A 17,856-nucleotide genomic window follows, 5' to 3' on the forward strand; every position below is an offset into this window, starting at 1 on the left:
CCTCTCTTGCTTGCTCCATCATCCCTTGTTCATTCTCTTCTTCAAACTGAGGAAAGAAGTGAAGATCACCTACATGAGAGCCAAAATCCCATTCTTCTTCTTCATCGAACATTACGTCTCAACTGATTACCGTTTTCCCATTGTTTGGATTATACAGCTTATAGCCTTTTGAATTTGAGTCATAGCTGATGAAGATGAACTTCTCACTTTTGTCGTCGAGTTTGGTTCTCCTCTCGTCTGGTACATGTACATGGGCTATGCTTCAAAAAACTCTTAGATGGGAGATACCTAGCTTTCTTCCACTCCATGCTTCTTGTGAAGTCTTTCCCCACACACTTCTTGTTAGAGACCGATTAGATAAGTAGACAACACATGCTACAGCTTCTGCCCATAACTCTTTAGGCAATCTCTTACTTTTGAGCATACTTCGAGCCATGTCGAGGATAGTTCGATTTTTTCTTTCCGCCACACCATTTTGTTGAGGGGATCTTAGAATTGTCAAAGGTCGACGAATTCCATTTGCTTCACAAAACTCTTGAAATTCCTTCGAAGTGAATTCTCCTCCACGATTAGATCTCATGGCTTTGATCTTGCAACCACTTTCTTTCTCTACAGCAGCTTTGAACTTCTTGAATGCTCCAAAGACTTCTGATTTCTGCTTCAAGAAATATACCCAGGTTTTCCTTAAAAATCATCAATGAAGAGAAGGAAATTATTATTTTTACCCAAAGAGCTTGGTTTTATTGGACCACACACATCGGTGTGAATGAGCTCGAGTGGCTTCTGAGCTCTTGTGGTTGACTGCTTTGGAAAGCTTTTCCTGAACTGTTTCCCAAGTAAACATCCTTTGCAAACTTGATCAGAGTGACTGATGCACGGTAAGCCTCTCACCATCTCCTTCTTGGATAATAACTCCAGTCCCCCAAAGTTAAGATGCCCAAAACGAAGATGCCAAAGCCAGGATGCGTCTTTGTAACATATCTTGAGACACTTTGCAACATCATTTTGAATATTCATAGGAAACATCCTATTCTTTGACATTTTTACCTTGGCAATTAATCTTCCTTTTGTCATCTTTAAGAAAAAGGCTATAATTTTTCATGTGAATATCATAACCTTTTTCTAAGAGTTGACCCAAGCTCAAAATGTTGCTTTTCATCTTGGGCACGTAGTAAACATTTGAAATTAATTGGTGACCGCCAGTTTTTAGGGGAATTAGGATGTTACCTTTTCCTTTTACGGGTATTTTGGATTCATCTCCCAAAGAAATGTTGCCACTCATCGATTCATTGAGCTCTACGAACATGCTTCTTCTTTCGCACATGTGGTTGCTAGCGTCGGTGTCAAGGTACCATGTATAGTCTTGGTCTCCATCATTGTTCTTGCATGCTAGTAGCACAACGCCATTATCTTTTTTCTCTTATTTCACATAATTGACCTTCTCATCAGGCCTGTTGCTTGGAGCTCTACATTCCCAAGCATAATGCCCAAACTTTTGACAATTGTAGCATTGAACTTTAGATTTTTCATACCTCAAGTTTGAGAGCCCTCTTCCACGACCTTTTGTTGAGCTTCCTCCTCTTTCGTAGTTGTTATGGTTGTTGAAATTCCAACCACGTCCATGTCCATGTCCACGTCCGCGTCCTCGACCATGACTTCTTTTGTACTGGCTTCTCTCGTTGTCGAAGCTTTCTTCTTTCTTCTTTCTCTTCATATGCTTGTAGTGAACCCATCAATTGCTCTATACTAATTTCTTCCAAGTTTTTAGTTTCTTCAATCGTCACGACAATGTTCTCGAACTTGGGTTCCAACGAGCGTAGTATCTTCTCCATAATTCTAACATCTTCTAACTTTTCTCCGTTTCTTTTTAATTGATTGGAAACGGCTAAGACTTTTGAGAAATAATTAGAGATTGATTCAAACCCTTTCATTTGTAGAGATTCGAACTCACCTCTTAATACTTGAAGACGATTCTTTTTCACTTGTTCGGCTCCTTTGTAAGAGGTTTGAAGCTTCTCCCATGCTTGTTTGGCAGAGGTTGCACTCGAGATCTTCTCAAAGCCATTGTCATCTAATGCTTGGTAGATGAGGTAAAGAGTCTTCTTGTCTCTCTTTCTTGAATCTTTCAAACTCTCATTCTGGGGTTGGGACAGAGTAGCTTCATCTTCTGGCTCAATGTAGCCTTTCTCCACAACTTCCCATACATCATGTGCTCCCAAAGGGCCTTCATTTTAATACTCCAATTATTGAAGTTGTTGTTGTCGAGCACTGGAACTTGGAAGGGTGCCATAGCGTTGCTAGCCATAGCTCTAGTACCACTTTGTTGGGGCTTAAAAAGACTTCACTACTTTGGAGATGTTTATCTCACAAAAAAGAATGTAACGCAGCGGAATTGATAGGCAAGAGAACTGTTACTTGCAGACCGGCCTCCTGCAGGTCCGAGAAGAGGCGACCCGCGCGATTCCTCCATATATGCAACCTAACTGGAACGTCGAGCCTTCTCCATACCCCACACACGACAGCTTCTCTCGTCCAAATCTAACCCACGACAACCTTCTCCAGCTAGGATCCAAAGGGAAATTTTCAAAAAACTATGAGATCTCAAGCTTTTCTGTTGATATCACCGAAAAAAAATTCCATTGATAAGGAGCACTAGACCCAATTCATGATTTTTTTTTCATAAATCATGAGAAGATTAAACAAAATAAAATTTTAATTGTAATTTTCTTTTTTATTTATTGTTAAGAATTTAAAATATCAGGGTTATTTTTGAAATAATGGTGGTTGTAGAAATAACATCTCATTGTTTCTTCTTCCTTATGTACTTCGAGTGCCCTGAAAATTTCCAGGACTTTTTCGGGTTCACTCGTAATCCATAACCAGCATAATCATCATCTTCAACCTCAGAATGTGCTCTGCACATTTCGATATTTTTCTCAGTTTTAGCCGATTTCTTTGCTCCATGGCACCTCATGTGACCTCCCAAGACTCTGCCACTCAAGAAGCTCTTTTTGCAGAGCTTGCACACCTGGTCCATCGTCCTAACCAGAAAAGCAAACGAACCTAGATTCCAAAACCAAGAAGGACTCCAATTTTCTGAGAAAGTTTGAATCTTTCCACCGCATTCCAGAAAAACAAAAATCAGAAAAAAGCTCAAGAAACAGATGATGCTGAAAACCCAGATAAGAGATGAAGCTTTCTTGCTTCTTTCACAAGTGATTGGAGAAGAAGCACTTCTTCTGGGTTTTGTAGAATTTGTGGGCAAGAACAAGATTTGGATCCCTAATCAAAACTTCTCTCTCCTGGGGAAGAAACAATTCAGATTTCAGGGTTTTGGTTTGAGCAGTAATGTCTCTCTCTCTTGGGTGGTGCTTGAAGAAATGTAAATGTTTGATCCCGTATGTAACATAGAAACTAGAGAGGTGAGGAAGAAGCAGGTGCACAAGTTAAAGTACATGTTTACCCTTTAATTAACATACATTGAACGGAAAAATTACTTTTGAACTAAATTTGCTAACGGACTAGCACCACGAGGGTTTAAATCCTAATTTTTTTACCATGAGGGCTATCTTCCGATTACCTTGTCACCACAATGACCATTTATCCGATTAGGCCTAAAAAACAAACAACCACAGCACCAAAAAAAAAAAAAAGCAAAATACTCAATGCAAAAGGCCAAGGCCTGTGTGGTTGTTTTTCTGTATTCAAACCTTCATCAGAACACATAACACAAGCCAATAAAATATTTCGCCAAATCTGAAACCTAGAACACAAACTAATTTAAAATTTCTGCAACTAAACATTTGAATAAAAAAAAATCATCAAATTAAAACTCCCAAACCCAATTCAATCCTTGATCAGAACACATAACAAAGGTTAATTAAATATCTAACCAAAATAAACAATCAATTCTTCACATCTAAAATTGAAGATAATAAAACCCATCGATTTGGAAAGAAAAAAAAAATAAAAAAAACCCTCCCACTTGCAAGTTTTGAATAACTCACCAGAAAGCTTTAAGATGATAGAAGAGCAAGATAGAACATGAGAGAACAAAGAACACTAGCAACAGAAACCAACAGAGGTAACAGGGAGAGAGAGCAAAGGAAATGAAAACCACAAAAACCCAAACAATTGAACGAAAATTGGAGGAGAAAGAATCAAAAGCAACAGAAGCAAAAAGAGAGAAAAGCAAAGGAAGATGCCAGAAGATGCATCAATGGTTGACAGGTGGAGTGGAAGGGCATAACCGTCCTTTCACTGTAAATAAGTTGAAACAAAGTGCTGCCAGCCAAAAAATATGAGGGCATTTTCGCCATTTCACTGTTCACGAACAGTGAAAAACAGTGCCACCCGAGTTTGGGTTTTAGTATATGTATAATATAATTTCCGGATAGTAAAATGGAAAAGGAAATAAACATGAAGTGTGTAGTGGAAGAGAAAGGGTATGTGGAAAGTAAACCACTTTCCAAATGAAAGCTCCTTTGCGGAGTGCGGTGTGAAGTGCGTTAGTTTCTCAGACTGTTTTTACGTAGCGTATCATGTTCAAAGAGATCAGGTTTAAAGAATACTGACTCAAATCTATAGTTTTCTTTCTTTTTTTTTTTTTTTTTTTTGCTTGGACCTAAATTTGGGCCATTTGTTGGAGGAGTTTTTTTGTGGGTGAGTGGCTCAAATTTTAAGCCTTAAGCCTGGAGATGTTCTTACCTAACAATTGCATATATGGTTTTCATTGGCCCTTTGGTAAAAAGATAGAACATGATGTTTCCTTCAATAATTTATGTGTTAAACCCTTCAAGTACTTAGGATTGTCGCTCAACGGATAAAAGTTACTTTAGAGATAACAGGCTGATCTTTCCCAAGGGTTCACATCGACAGGAAGGTTTGGCACCTCGACGTCGGTTCTTTGCTACTTGGGGTTGTAGTATGTTCCAAGTGGATCAACTTCAGTGGTTGGAATAAAACTAAAAAGTTTTGGGTTAAAACTTATTTTTGGTCCAAATTAAGCCCAAAAAATGAGCTAAGGTTAATGGATGTGACCGAGTTGCCAACACTGTCGACCACTTACAAAAGCACCAACAACTATTTTTTTAATCAGATGCCCACATACTTGGACCACTGGTTCAACCACCTGTCCAGGTTCAATTTTTTTTTTAAAGAAAAAAATCAAATTTATAAGTACATTAAATTCAACTGTTGAGATTGAATATGAGTAAATCTAACGGTAACAAAAAGATTTGACAATCGAAAATTAAATCTAACAACTAAAACAATTAAAAAAAAATTCTTTCATGTGGTGCATGTGTATAAATAAGATAGATTTAGTGATTTTTCATTATTTATCGGAATTTAAATATTTTTAGGTAAAAATAAATTAAGATAATCTACATAAATTTTATTTTCAAAAAAGTACAAAAAATAATAAAAATAAAAAAAAACCTAAGTTCGTTCTTTAATAATCGCGTGTTGAAATTTTAAGTCAAAATCATTAGAAGAGAAGAACTGTTTTGGGTCAAACCTACATTTCCTAGGCTAAAAATTTAAACCCCAACCATTGAAGTTGGTCTTAGAAGAGTTAAAGTAGTTTGACAATGTTTTGTAATGAGAGGCTAAGAAAAGTAATTTCATAAGTTTATTAACGAACATCTAAATAATTCAATGTTATTGGCCAATGACACAATCAAACATGAGACTCAATCATTCTGGTTTATGCTTTTGCTACTTGACATCCACTTCATCCCACTAAGACAATAATTGCCCCGTCAATTGGGAAAAGACAATTGTTGCCTTAGTGAATAATAATTGCTCGAGTGCATCTCTACTTATAAAATTAATTGTACGGGTAAATGCTACTAAAAAATTATTTTTTTAAATTAATAAAAAAAAATTATTATTATTATTATTCTTTTCACCTTTTTCTCTTCGTTCTTTCTTTTTCTTTCTTTCTTCCTACTTCTTTTCTCCTATTTTTCTCCGTTGCAATTCTAGCCTCACCTCTCCCTTTTTTTCTCCTCCCCCTCCCAATCCCTCCCTAGATCTTCATCAGCTCCCAATCTCTCTTTTCTCCCTCTCCCTCCCTCTTTTTCGTCATCCCACCCCTCCCCTCAAATTCCGACTTTATCATCTCCTTCACCTCCTTCTCCTGCAATTCTTCCCCATCCTCTTGCGATTCCTCATCCTTCTGCAATTCATCCATCTCCTCTTGTAATAATTTTTTTTTAATATTTTAATGTGGCTGACATCATGCTAATGTCAGACCACTCAGGCGTTGGGTTCGACAATTGTGGTTCAATTGAGTAGTCAAACTCTGCTTCTTTTCACTGTAGCCCGATTGATTAGGCTTGGGGTGGAGAGTATTTTGTGAGTTTTGAGGGATTCAATCGCCCAATGACGGGAAATTAGGAGAAGTGGACTTGATCTAAGAATTTCAGACAAGAATGAAGGTGCAGGTGGTGGGATGAAATCCCCTAGGTAAAGAGTGATGGTCATATCAGATCCCTTCTAAGAATTTTTTATATATAAATTACTAAAATTTGCCTAGTCTGTCTAGGCTCTGCTTAAGCGCTATGCATTAGCGCACATCATGCCACTCAACTAGCGTATAACGTCTTTAAAACCATATGGAACTATACTATAAGAAATGGTGCTGAAATCCTCCTTCAAATATTCCGGTTAGTCCAAACCTTCATCGAATATTTCAAGTAGTCTAAATCCTCTTTTGAATATTCTAATTAGTACAAATTCTCATTCGAATATTCTGGATAGTTCTTAATAAAGTGAGGTCACTTATTTAATGAAGTTTTGTCTAATCTTTCAGCATATCATGGACTTAGACCTCATATGGTTGTCCACATTTTGCAAGGATCTTTTAGCCTCTTAAATTTTGCCCCCTCTTGAGAAATTTGGTGTGAATTGTAATATATTGGATGATTTACAAAATAGTACAAATGTTCTTATAAGGAGGACTCAGTAATGAGAATACAATATCAAATATCATAGAAATCTGCCATTAACCAAATATGGTCTCTAAACAATAGCTCTGCAATCTTTGATAGAGATAATCACAATCACAATATCAATTACAACGAATAGCATGATCAAACAAATAAGAAAGTATCTCGACACGCCCCATCAAGTTGAAGAGTGGATATCATACACTCTGAACTTGTCAAGTAGTTTTGAGAAAAGTAACCTTTCCCAAGGGCTTTGTAAATAAGTCTGCCAATTGTGAACTTGTCGACATAAAGCAGTGGAAACCAACCCGATTTTAAGATGTTGCCATACAAGATGACACCAACTCAATATGCTTTGTTCCTTTGTGAAAAACAGAATTCTTGGCAATGTGTAATGGTGATTGGTTGTCACAATATAATTTAGCTGATCTTAGATGCTCAACAGCTAAACCTTTAAGTATATAATGAAGCCATTTGAGTTCATAACAAGTATCCGCCATGGCTCGATATTCTGTTTCAGTGGAAGAACACGCCACAATGTTCTGCTTCTTTGTTTTTTAGGAAATTAATGAGTTTCCAAGGTGTGTACAACATGTGTGATGTGGAGCAAATAATAATCCCAAAAATTCTCGAGATGGCAAGTGGACTCTTTGTTGAAGAAAACAAAAATGTCTTCATTAAATGGGCAGGGCCTAATAATATTCTCACGCACAGTTCAACATCCCTACAGGCTTGAGTAGCATACTGTGACATCAACAAACTCCCATGCTCATGGCAAAGGGAAAAGTCAAAGGATTCCTATCTTTAATTTAATACATTCATGATTGAAGACCAACTCAAACAACTAAGGAATCCTCATTATATCCAATCAAGGATACTTTTAAGAATATCCCAAGATATTATCTCATGATTAATATCTTGGAATTATTCTTTCCTCATCCATCATATAGGTGACACCTGGTTAATGGGAAGTTGCTATATGTAGGGCAGCCACCTCCTTATAAATACTTCATCTACACTAGTTTCTAGTAAGCTTTTGCTACACAATTAAGCCTAAACACTCTTTTTTAAGATAAATTGACTTACACATTTGAGATCCATTGACCAACCCCCTACCTCATGGGCGCGTGTGGCTTTGGTCATTGATCAAAGATGTTTATTTGTGTTGTAGGTATAAACACATCATGACTGAAGACGGCAGACTTTTGCTACCACAAATTGGTTATTTCATTGAAGCCTGATTTAATGCTCGAAGAACGCTCTCGCAATTACTTTTTGAATTTTCTGTCACGTAAAATTTCTCACATGTAGTAGTCATTGAACTTTTTTATAAGTTCTTTGACTAAGTCCCTAGACAAAGGATATGAAGGTGAAAAACTCTGAAATCATGATGAGCAACATTTCCTATGTACCTGGGTTTTCACCTATGTTGTAGGCCACAGAGCCTTCAAGCTAGAAAAGTTTGAAGAGCATTCAAGTCAATTGAATAACGAATATGGCATAAAGAGAAGAAAGCATTTGGTTAAATTTCTAACAAATTGATAAACTTGCACTCACTCAAAGCCTCGAAATCTGACATAAGTAAAACAAAGCAAACTACTCATTAGCAACTTAGATGATCCCTGGCTCTCTAACAGCTACCTAGCCTTCAGCAGATCGCACCATCACCACTTCATTTTCAAACATAAACATTGGGGGTAGCAAGGATCTCTTGCGCTGAGCACTTTTCTCAGCCAAGACTTCAATATATTTCTGAAAGCAGCATAACTCCCACAAATAGAAGAATGCGTCCTTAAATTATTCTCAACTGAAGGTCTAGCAAGCAAGCCAACATACCAACAAGGCCCTATGTCTTTCTTGCGGCTCTTTGCTGCCAAGGCTCACCTTCGCGGCTTCAACGCCGTACCGACCTAGGAGGGAACAATTATAGCAATTAGTGTAGCCCAACTTCACATAGTCCTCCAGCCTTATGGCCTATGTAACCCTGTACCTTGACTCCCAGCCATGCCATCCATTCCTCGACCCTGACCGAGCTGCATCTATGCTTACTATCAAGTAACACTTGTTGCCATGTCACCCACTTGGGACTCAGCCTATTGCAACAATTAGTGCAGCCCAACTTCACACAGTCCTCCAGCCTTATGGCCCTCGCCACCCTATACCTCGACTCTCAACCATGCCATCTATTCCTCAACTCTGACCGAGCCGCATCTATGCCTACTATTAGGCAGCCCATGTTGTCATGTCACCCATTTGGGACTCAAACTACTAGTCCCGAGCTACCCTGCAACAAGAAGAAGAAGAAAGAAACTATTTTCTTACCTTTTGGTACAATAAACAACGATCGACTCTTCATAGGGCAACCAAAGAAGAAAATTGGAAAGGGGGAACAATATCCTAAGATTTTGTCTCTTTTCGTTCTAAAGAAAATTGCCCTCTTGTTTTATTTAATCCTATACTTAAGGTAGAATTAAATAAAATATATAGGCAGTTGGACTTCATTTCCCAAAGACATTTACAAGTTAGAGCTTATAATCCAATGTGGTTGAAGAGCCCATTTTTGGCATACCTACTCAACTTGGACTCTACACCTCCTGCACCTCCTATGTACAACACAATAGGTGTGGGGGCATTTGTTGAGCAAAAAATGGTCTCAAAAATCATGAAGATGACACGTGAACTTTTTACCAAAGAAGACAAGAATGTCTTCATTAAATGGGCATGACCCACAAATATTCTCAGGCACAATCCAATATCCATAGAGGCTTGAGCAGTAGACTACGACATCAACAAGCTTCCCTGCTCATGGTAAGAAGAAAAAGTCAAAGGGATTATAGATAGGAGAATTATTCTTTCCCCATCCTACAGATGACACACCTTGGCCAATAAGAAACCGCCATGTGTAGAGGAGAACTCTACCTCTATAGCCAACCACCTCCCTATGAATACTCTATCTACACCAGTTTCTCATAACCTTTTACTACGCAATAAGCCCTTAACACTCTCTTTTCAAAGAAATTGACTTAGGTATCGGAGACCCATTGGCCAAACCCCTTACCCCGTGAGCGAGCGTGGCTTTTCCCGTTGGTCAAAAGTGTTTATTTGTTTTGTAGGTACAAATACATCAACCTTAATGACGGCACATTTTTGCTACCCCATGTGTCAAATCTTGCAAGAATAGGTTTTTATAGAGACTCAGGATCCAAACTGAAACTATGGTGGTTACAAATCAATATTTAATAAAAGAAAGATAGTTTTCACAACCACTTTATAGCCTCTGACAACCTCTCTTAATTTTTATCATCGCATTAAATAAATCAAACAGAAACAATGACTATATTAAACATACGTGTGTGAGAGGCTAAAAAGGGCGCATGATTACATTTTCTTAGTTTTCGCTATTCCACTTTTACTCTACACAAAATCATACTTTGCCCTATATACACTATACTATGGCTCACTTACATCCTATATTCATTCTCCGTTTCTCATTTTGTCCTATTTCGTTAATTCAACTATATAAATCGTTAACTTGCTAATGTGACATGGACATTCTGGGAATTTTATTTAAAGAATTTTAAAAGTTAAAAAATATATATATAAATCTCCCTATACCCACCTCACTTCGTCTTCCCAACCCTCGAGACAGCCACCTGGAAGAACTATACTACCTTGCTGACTAAGTCTTATTCAAAGTTTGTTTTTTTTTTTTTTTCCTCACACCTTTTTTTCAGAAGAGACATAGCCTTACTATTCATGTAAAATTTTCTATTTATATACAAGAAAAGCCCAACAAAAGCGTCGATCAATATGGGACACCACTACATAATAAGTTCATGCTAGGTGTATATCCCATCTTCTTTACAAGTTTTATTCAAGTAATGTGAGAAATTAAATAATTAACGACTGCCACATACTTTGCCACGCACGAATGAAGCAGTAATCTCTTCAAAAATTCACGGTCTGGGATAAGTAAAATTCATGATGATTAGTTTCCGTGAAAAAACATATATATAGTTAGTTAGTTAGTTAGTTATAGCACAAGCATGTTGCTAACTAGACATTGATTGAGATATACATAGAAAGAGAGAGAAATCAAATCGAATGGCATTGCCAAGGTTTGTGGTCGTGAAATCAAACCATAACAGAAAATTCTTGCGCTGCATGAAAGGTGATGGAGAGGAGAATGCGCCAGCCGGGTTTCTCAAATTCTCCGAAGAGGAGGCCAGCAGCCATTACGCAAAGTACGAAGTGGAGATGGCAAAGAATAGAGGGAATAAAGGGCTAGTCCACATTAGATGTTGTTACAACAATAAATACTGGGTAAGCGTGACGGGAACGCATATGTTTGACAACCAGGTTTTGATTGTTGCAGGGGCAGACGAACCCGAGGAAGACCAATCAAAACCCTCATGTACCCTCTTCGAAACAGTCTACGTGGATCCGATAGACAAGGACGATGATAATAATAATAATAATAATAATAATAATAATAATAATAATAATAATAATAATAATAATAATAATAATAATAATGGTAACAATAATGCCGACAATAATGATGGTGATCTTGAAGATGATAGTCAGGTGGTCCAATTTCGGCATGTCCACCTCGGACGTTATACCACCTTACACAACAGCTCGGACGCCTTAGTACTTTATGGAGGTTCAAACGCCGCAGCAGATGATCCTAACAACGTAGAGTCGCAAGATGTGTGCACAGTCGTGAATTGGGAATCGCTGGTGATATTGCCGAAACACGTGGTGTTCAAGGGAGACGAAGGTAGCTACGTCACAGCCCATATGGCTGACCGCAACCATATGGACCACGGAGATGACGAAGAAGATGGGCCGTATCTCCATTTTGATGGTCATGACGTATGTGATCCGGCTGCGACGCATGAGATCTTCAGAAACCCTGACGGAACCTTACAAATAAAAAACAGTTTCTTTGAAAGATATTGGAGAGTCGCCAAAGACGAGTGGATCTGGGCGGACGCGTTTAACCCAACCGCCGGAGACAAGAACTACAAAGACACGTTGTATCGGGCGTTTAAGCTTTCTGACAAAGTCATAGCTCTCATGAACGTAGGGAACAACAAGTACTGCAAGAGATACACATGGGGGATTACTGGTATGTGCGCCAACGTGTCTAATCTCTCCATTTATTCACACCTCCACATTGAAGAGCCTGTTAAGTCAAGGACCATCTACAATGTCAATTACCGCCTCGCCCATGCCAGGATCTACAATTACCAAAATGACACAGAAATCGCAGCCGGAGAAGCCGTGAACTTCACCCAAGAAACCACAAACGTACTACTCAAGTTGTTCTACAAGAAGTCGAATATTTGCAGTTGGAATGATATCAGTAGAGTCTATTCCATAAAACCAAAAACCAATGTTGAAGCCGATGGCGTTCCGCGGATCACGGGAGGTGACAACGGAGCGGTGAAGTTTGAGATTTCAGGGGGTGAATTTAAAGGAGAGGTCCAGTGGGGAGAAACCGAGACGTCCGAAACTCAAGTGGAGACTGTTTGCATGGTTGGTGTGCCGGCAATGAGTGTGGTGAAGGTGAGGCTGCTGGCCGCCAAGGTTTCATGTGATGTTCCCTTCTCCTACTCTCGTCGGGACACTGGTATCAACGGTCAAGTGCATGTTACTGATGACTTGGACGATGGTTTTTACAGTTGCATCAACGCCTTCAACTTCAAGTACGATATCAATGAAGAAAGGCTGTGATGATTATCAGAACGTACTGGTCATGATCATATATCGTTATTAATCATACATTTATTTCATTTTTGTTGAACGAAAAACTTCAGTACGGTTTCAGCTCTGCCTTTTATCTTCCAGCTTTTCCCTGTGCTGCATCTTCCGTGTTTCCAACACAGCAGCATCTTGCAGCAATCAGTTCGATCAGTTCCGCAGCCCTAGGTTGCATGTTGTTCCCAGGAATTTGCTTTTAGGGTTTTTAGGGTTCGGTTATTCCTAAACCCTAGGTTTTAGTTGACTTACTGATATATACTTCCCTTAATTAAGGAATGCTGTTTGATTACCCTCCATTAAGGTTGATTTAGGGACGATTGCGTGTAATCTTCCGTTGCTGTTACTTGAAGTCCTTTAATCTCAAAACTCATAGTAAGAAAATACATTCAAAAGTCAAAACTAAGTTTTTCCACATGTTATTAAAGCAGTGTCTTTCTTGGGCATGACTGTGTTGCCCTTTTTCTCGTTGTTCTTCGAACTCAGCCATCAACATCGAAGAAAATTAAGAGGCTGCGAGCACACTGGTCCCATTCTCTACAAATTTTTCTGAGGTTGATATCAACCATAATAAGCTGAACATACTCTTAAGGGTTGCATGGTTTTTTAAAGGTTTTTCATAGAGCTTAATGAATCTTGCATATTATATTTAATCTGAACATAATATATAGATTGCATGTTAAATATACATTCTTGCTTGAACATAATGAGGAGAATATGCATTGGGAAAATCTAACCTTCAAAGCATGTATGTGGTAATTCATAAGTAATTGATAGAACTACATATGATTGTTAATCGCGACGACTAAACCCTAGTGCATTTTTATCATTTTTTAAAAACTGTGTACTTTGCAATTTAATTTGATTTTGCTAGGATGTCAAATCGCAGTATATCATTGTGACAAATGTAGGGCGGTGATAATGGAATTACTAGATAAGGGCGGTTGGTTGAGGTTGTTAGAGGTTTAGCTTAATGAGTAAGCTAAGGAATCACTATAAATAGCAACAGCTGTAATAATGAGAGTTGTTGATGAAGATGTATTTTCTTCCTTTAGTAATACAAATTACAGTACAATTGTGAAGATGTGAAGTTGGACTCTTAACATTGGTATCAGCCAATGATGATTCCTCTTAATCCTTCAGCATTGCATGACTCGCCAATCCTCCAGAATAGCCATGGACTCTTGAGTCTCGAGCCTGGAAACCATGATCGACGATCTCAAGAAGGGTCAAGAAATGATCATGATACAGCTACAATCATTGGGGTCTAAAGGTAATGGTGGTTCTTGCGGTGGCGAATCCTCTGAAGCTACACTGAGTAATTCGGATCTGCAAGAAGGAGCAAACCCTAATTTCGTCCAAAATTCAATCTAACAAATTCGACCGTCATTCTTGAAGATGGAGTTTCCTAGATTCATGGAGGGAGATGACCCTCTAGGTTGGATTTACAAAGCCGAGACTATTTTGACTTTTTTGGTATCGACGATTCGACCTCGAAGAGGGTAAATATGGCGTCTTTCCACATGGAGGGTGAAGCCCTTCAATGGTTTCAGTGGGCGAAGTGTCTCTCTAATTACCCAAAATGGGTAGAATTCACGAAGGTGCTGTATCAAGAATTCGGACCTTCTGAATTTGAAGATTCTGTTGAAAATTTGGTTAAATTGAGACAGACGGAACCCTCAGAGATTATATCTTGGAGTTTCGCAGATTATCGAATCGCACAAGGGATATAAGCCTTACTCTTCTTAAGTCTTGTTTCATTGGGGGTCTTACGGCATAATTACGCCACGATGTGAAGCTTCTTAAGCCAAAGGATGTGCTTGAAGCTTCTTCCTTAGCCCAACAAATAGATGCCAAGCTCTCATATCTTAAGGTGAAAGCCTTGCATAAATCACCTTATGTTCCGCCTACTTTTAGATTTCCAGCTTTGAATAATGTCACTAATCAATCACAGTTTGATTCTCGACCCAAGTTTAATGTTGTTAGAAGGTTAACTCCTGAGGAGGTAGATCATTGTAGAAAGAATGGGTTGTGCTTGCATTGTAAAGAGAAGTATGTAAAAGGCCATTCTTGTGAGAAGAAGCAATTGATTCTCATTAATGTACAATAACAGGATTCTAAGGAATTGTTAATTGAGGGAATGGAAAATGAAGAACCAGAAATCATTGCGTGTGCGTTGTTTGGCACCCTGCACCTGCATCAATCAATACTATAAGGCTTAAGGGTTTCATCAAGAATTGCTCAGTCACTATTCTTATTGACTCAAGCAGTTCACACAATTTTGTTGATCTGGGATTAGTCAAGCGTTTGAGAGGGCAATTGGATACTAGTCATATTTTTAATGTGAAAATTGCAGATGGTGGTCGAGTTACTACTAAAGGGACTTTGGCTCAAACAACCATTAAGATCCAAGATTATAGTTGTACAACAGACTTGTATGTGATTCTTTTAGGTGGCTGTAAGGTGGTGTTAGGAGTTCAGTGGTTGCGAACCCTTGGTCCAATACTTTGGGATTTTGATAAATTGTATATGCAGTTCTCGAAGGCTCCCAAACCTTTTGTATTACTAGCTCAGGGTCTGCATTAAATCAAATTGAGAATGTTACAGCTATGCAAATGCAAAAGCTTCTCCAGCAAGAGAGCACATTATGAGCAGTATTGTATCAAATGGAACCAGAGCTATTTTATGTGCATTCTATGAGCCATTCTACAATTGACAACCAGTTCCAACATCTTACTGAGCAACAATAAAAGAGTTTGCATTCATTACTTGAGAAATATGAGGTACTGTTTTCAACTCCTAACACTTTGCCCACACATAGAATTCATGGTCACTGAATTCCTTTAGTTAAAGGACATAAGCCTCCTAATAGTCGACCCTATAAATATGGTCATGTTCAAAAGTCTGAAATAGAGAAATGTATGCATGAGTTATTGTAAGCTGGGTTCATAAAGGTAAGTAATAATCCTTACTCATCTCCAATCATTTTGGTTCATAAAAAAGAAGGAACTTAGAGAATGTGTATGGATTATAGGGGTTTAAATTTGATTACCATCAAGGACAAATTCCCTATACCTCTTATTGATGAATTGTTAGATGAGTTGTTTGGAGCCCAGTACTTTTCAAAACTGGATCTTAAAGCTCGATACGATCAGATTCAAATGCATCCTAATGATATCAAGAAGACAACTTTTAGAACACATGACGGCCACTATGAGTTTCTAGTTATGCCATTTGATTTAACTAATGCTCCAGCCACTTTTCAATGTTTAATGAATACGATCTTTCAACCATTCCTAAGGAAGTTTATTCTCTCTTTTTTATGACATCTTAGTATACAGTTCATCTTGGGAATCTCATATGCAGCATTTGAAAGTTGTCTTTGGTATTCTACAAAACCACTTTTTTCGTGAAGAAGTCAAAGTGTGCATTTGGGAGAGATAAGGTGGAATACTTATGCACATCGTGTCTAAAGAGGGAGTTGCTGCAGATCCTACAAAACTAGATGCTATTTCAAAATGGCCTATTCCTACCTCTGTTGAAGGCTTAAGGGGTTTTTTGGGATTGACTGGATATTATAGGAAATTAATTCCCAATTTTGGCAAGATTGTTGGCCTTCTCACTACCTTAACCAAGAAAGACAACTTCAAATGGTCAGAGGAAGCTACTAAGGCATTTCACATTCTCAAGGAAGCTATGTTGTCTCCGCAAGTCTTGGCTTTACCTAATTTTAGCAAACCCTTTATAATTGAAACTGATGCTTCAGGTCATGGAATTTGGGCAGTATTGTAGCAAGAAGGCAAGCCAATTGCTTTCACAAGCAAAGCTTTAAGTCCTCGAAATCAAGTTCTCTCAGCCTATAAACGAGAAATGTTGGCCATTATCCATGCCGTTCACAAATGGCAAGCTTATATAGTTGGCAATCATTTCATAATTCAAACGGACCATCGTAGCTTGAAATATTTCCTGCAAGGTCGAGCTCACACTTTTTTTCAATAGAAATGGGTGTCTAAACAGATTCTACTATGAAATTCAATATAGGTAGGGTTGTGATAATCTAGCTGCATATGTTCTTTCTCGAAGTTCGTTAATCACTAAATCTTTCTTGTTTGATGAAGGTACTGTGAGTGAATGTGTGGCAATATCTTATCCTTATTCTACATGGATTGATGATTTGAGAAGACATATCGAGAAGGATTCTTGGATTATCCAGAAGACTCAGAAGGTGTTATCAACTCCTTCAGAGTTAACTCCTATTGGCAATCTCAGATTCACAGTTGATAATGGTTTTTTAAAGTACAAACATCGAATTGTTCTTAGTCCTCTCAGTTCTTGGAGGTCTAAAGTGTTCGAGGAACAACATGCTACCCTCACTGTAGGCTATGAAGGATTTCTCAAAACTTACAAAAGGATTTCTAGGTCTTTCTTTTGGGAAGGCATGAAAAGAAATATGAAGGATATGGTTGCTGCTTGTACAATCTGTCAACAACAGAAATATGAAACACTCTCTCCTTCTGGGTTTTTACAACCATTACCAATTCCTTCGAAGGTATGGATAGATATTTTAATGGATTTCATAGTTGGTATTCCTCCTTGTCGAGGCAAAACGGTAATATGGGCAGTAGTGGATCGATTGTCGAAATATGCACATTTCTTGGCTTTGGCTCATCCCTTCACAGCTTCAATGATTGCTCAACTCATTGTTGACAACATTTTCAAGCTTCATAGTATGCCTACTTCTATAATTAGTGATCGAGATCCTATTTTCATGAGTAAATTTTGGGAAGTGTTCTTCACATTACAAGGGTCTGCATTATGTTATAGCTCCGGGTATCATCCTCAAATAGATGGTCAAACTGAAGTGATGAATCAATGTTTGGAAACATATCTCTGATGCTTTTGCAGTTTGCAACCAAAGAAATAGGCTATGTGGTTATCATGGGCTGAATGGAGTTTTAATATCATATTGCTACCAAGTTGACACCCTATGAGATTATGTATGGTCAACCCCCTTCTGTTATTCCTTCTTATGAACCTGGTACTACGAAGGTGGAATCGGTGAAGCAATGTTTGCAGGAGATGAACAAGATGCGAGTACTCAAATCCAACTTATAAGCATCTCATTGTAGAATGAAGG

The 17,856-nt window shown here is 38.2% G+C and overlaps 1 protein-coding gene across 1 annotated transcript; it reads left to right on the top strand.

The window, feature by feature from the left end:
- Positions 1-11,057: 11,057 nt before the first annotated feature.
- LOC126602801 (uncharacterized) lies at positions 11,058-12,695 on the top strand. The gene is made up of 2 exons (XM_050269663.1): positions 11,058-11,367; positions 11,530-12,695. Exons 1-2 carry the CDS (start codon positions 11,058-11,060, stop codon positions 12,693-12,695), a joined length of 1,476 nt encoding a protein of 491 aa, XP_050125620.1.
- Positions 12,696-17,856: the final 5,161 nt, after the last annotated feature.

Source organism: Malus sylvestris, chromosome 2 (genome assembly GCF_916048215.2).
Source record: "Malus sylvestris chromosome 2, drMalSylv7.2, whole genome shotgun sequence".
NCBI classification, from domain to species: Eukaryota; Viridiplantae; Streptophyta; class Magnoliopsida; order Rosales; family Rosaceae; genus Malus; species Malus sylvestris.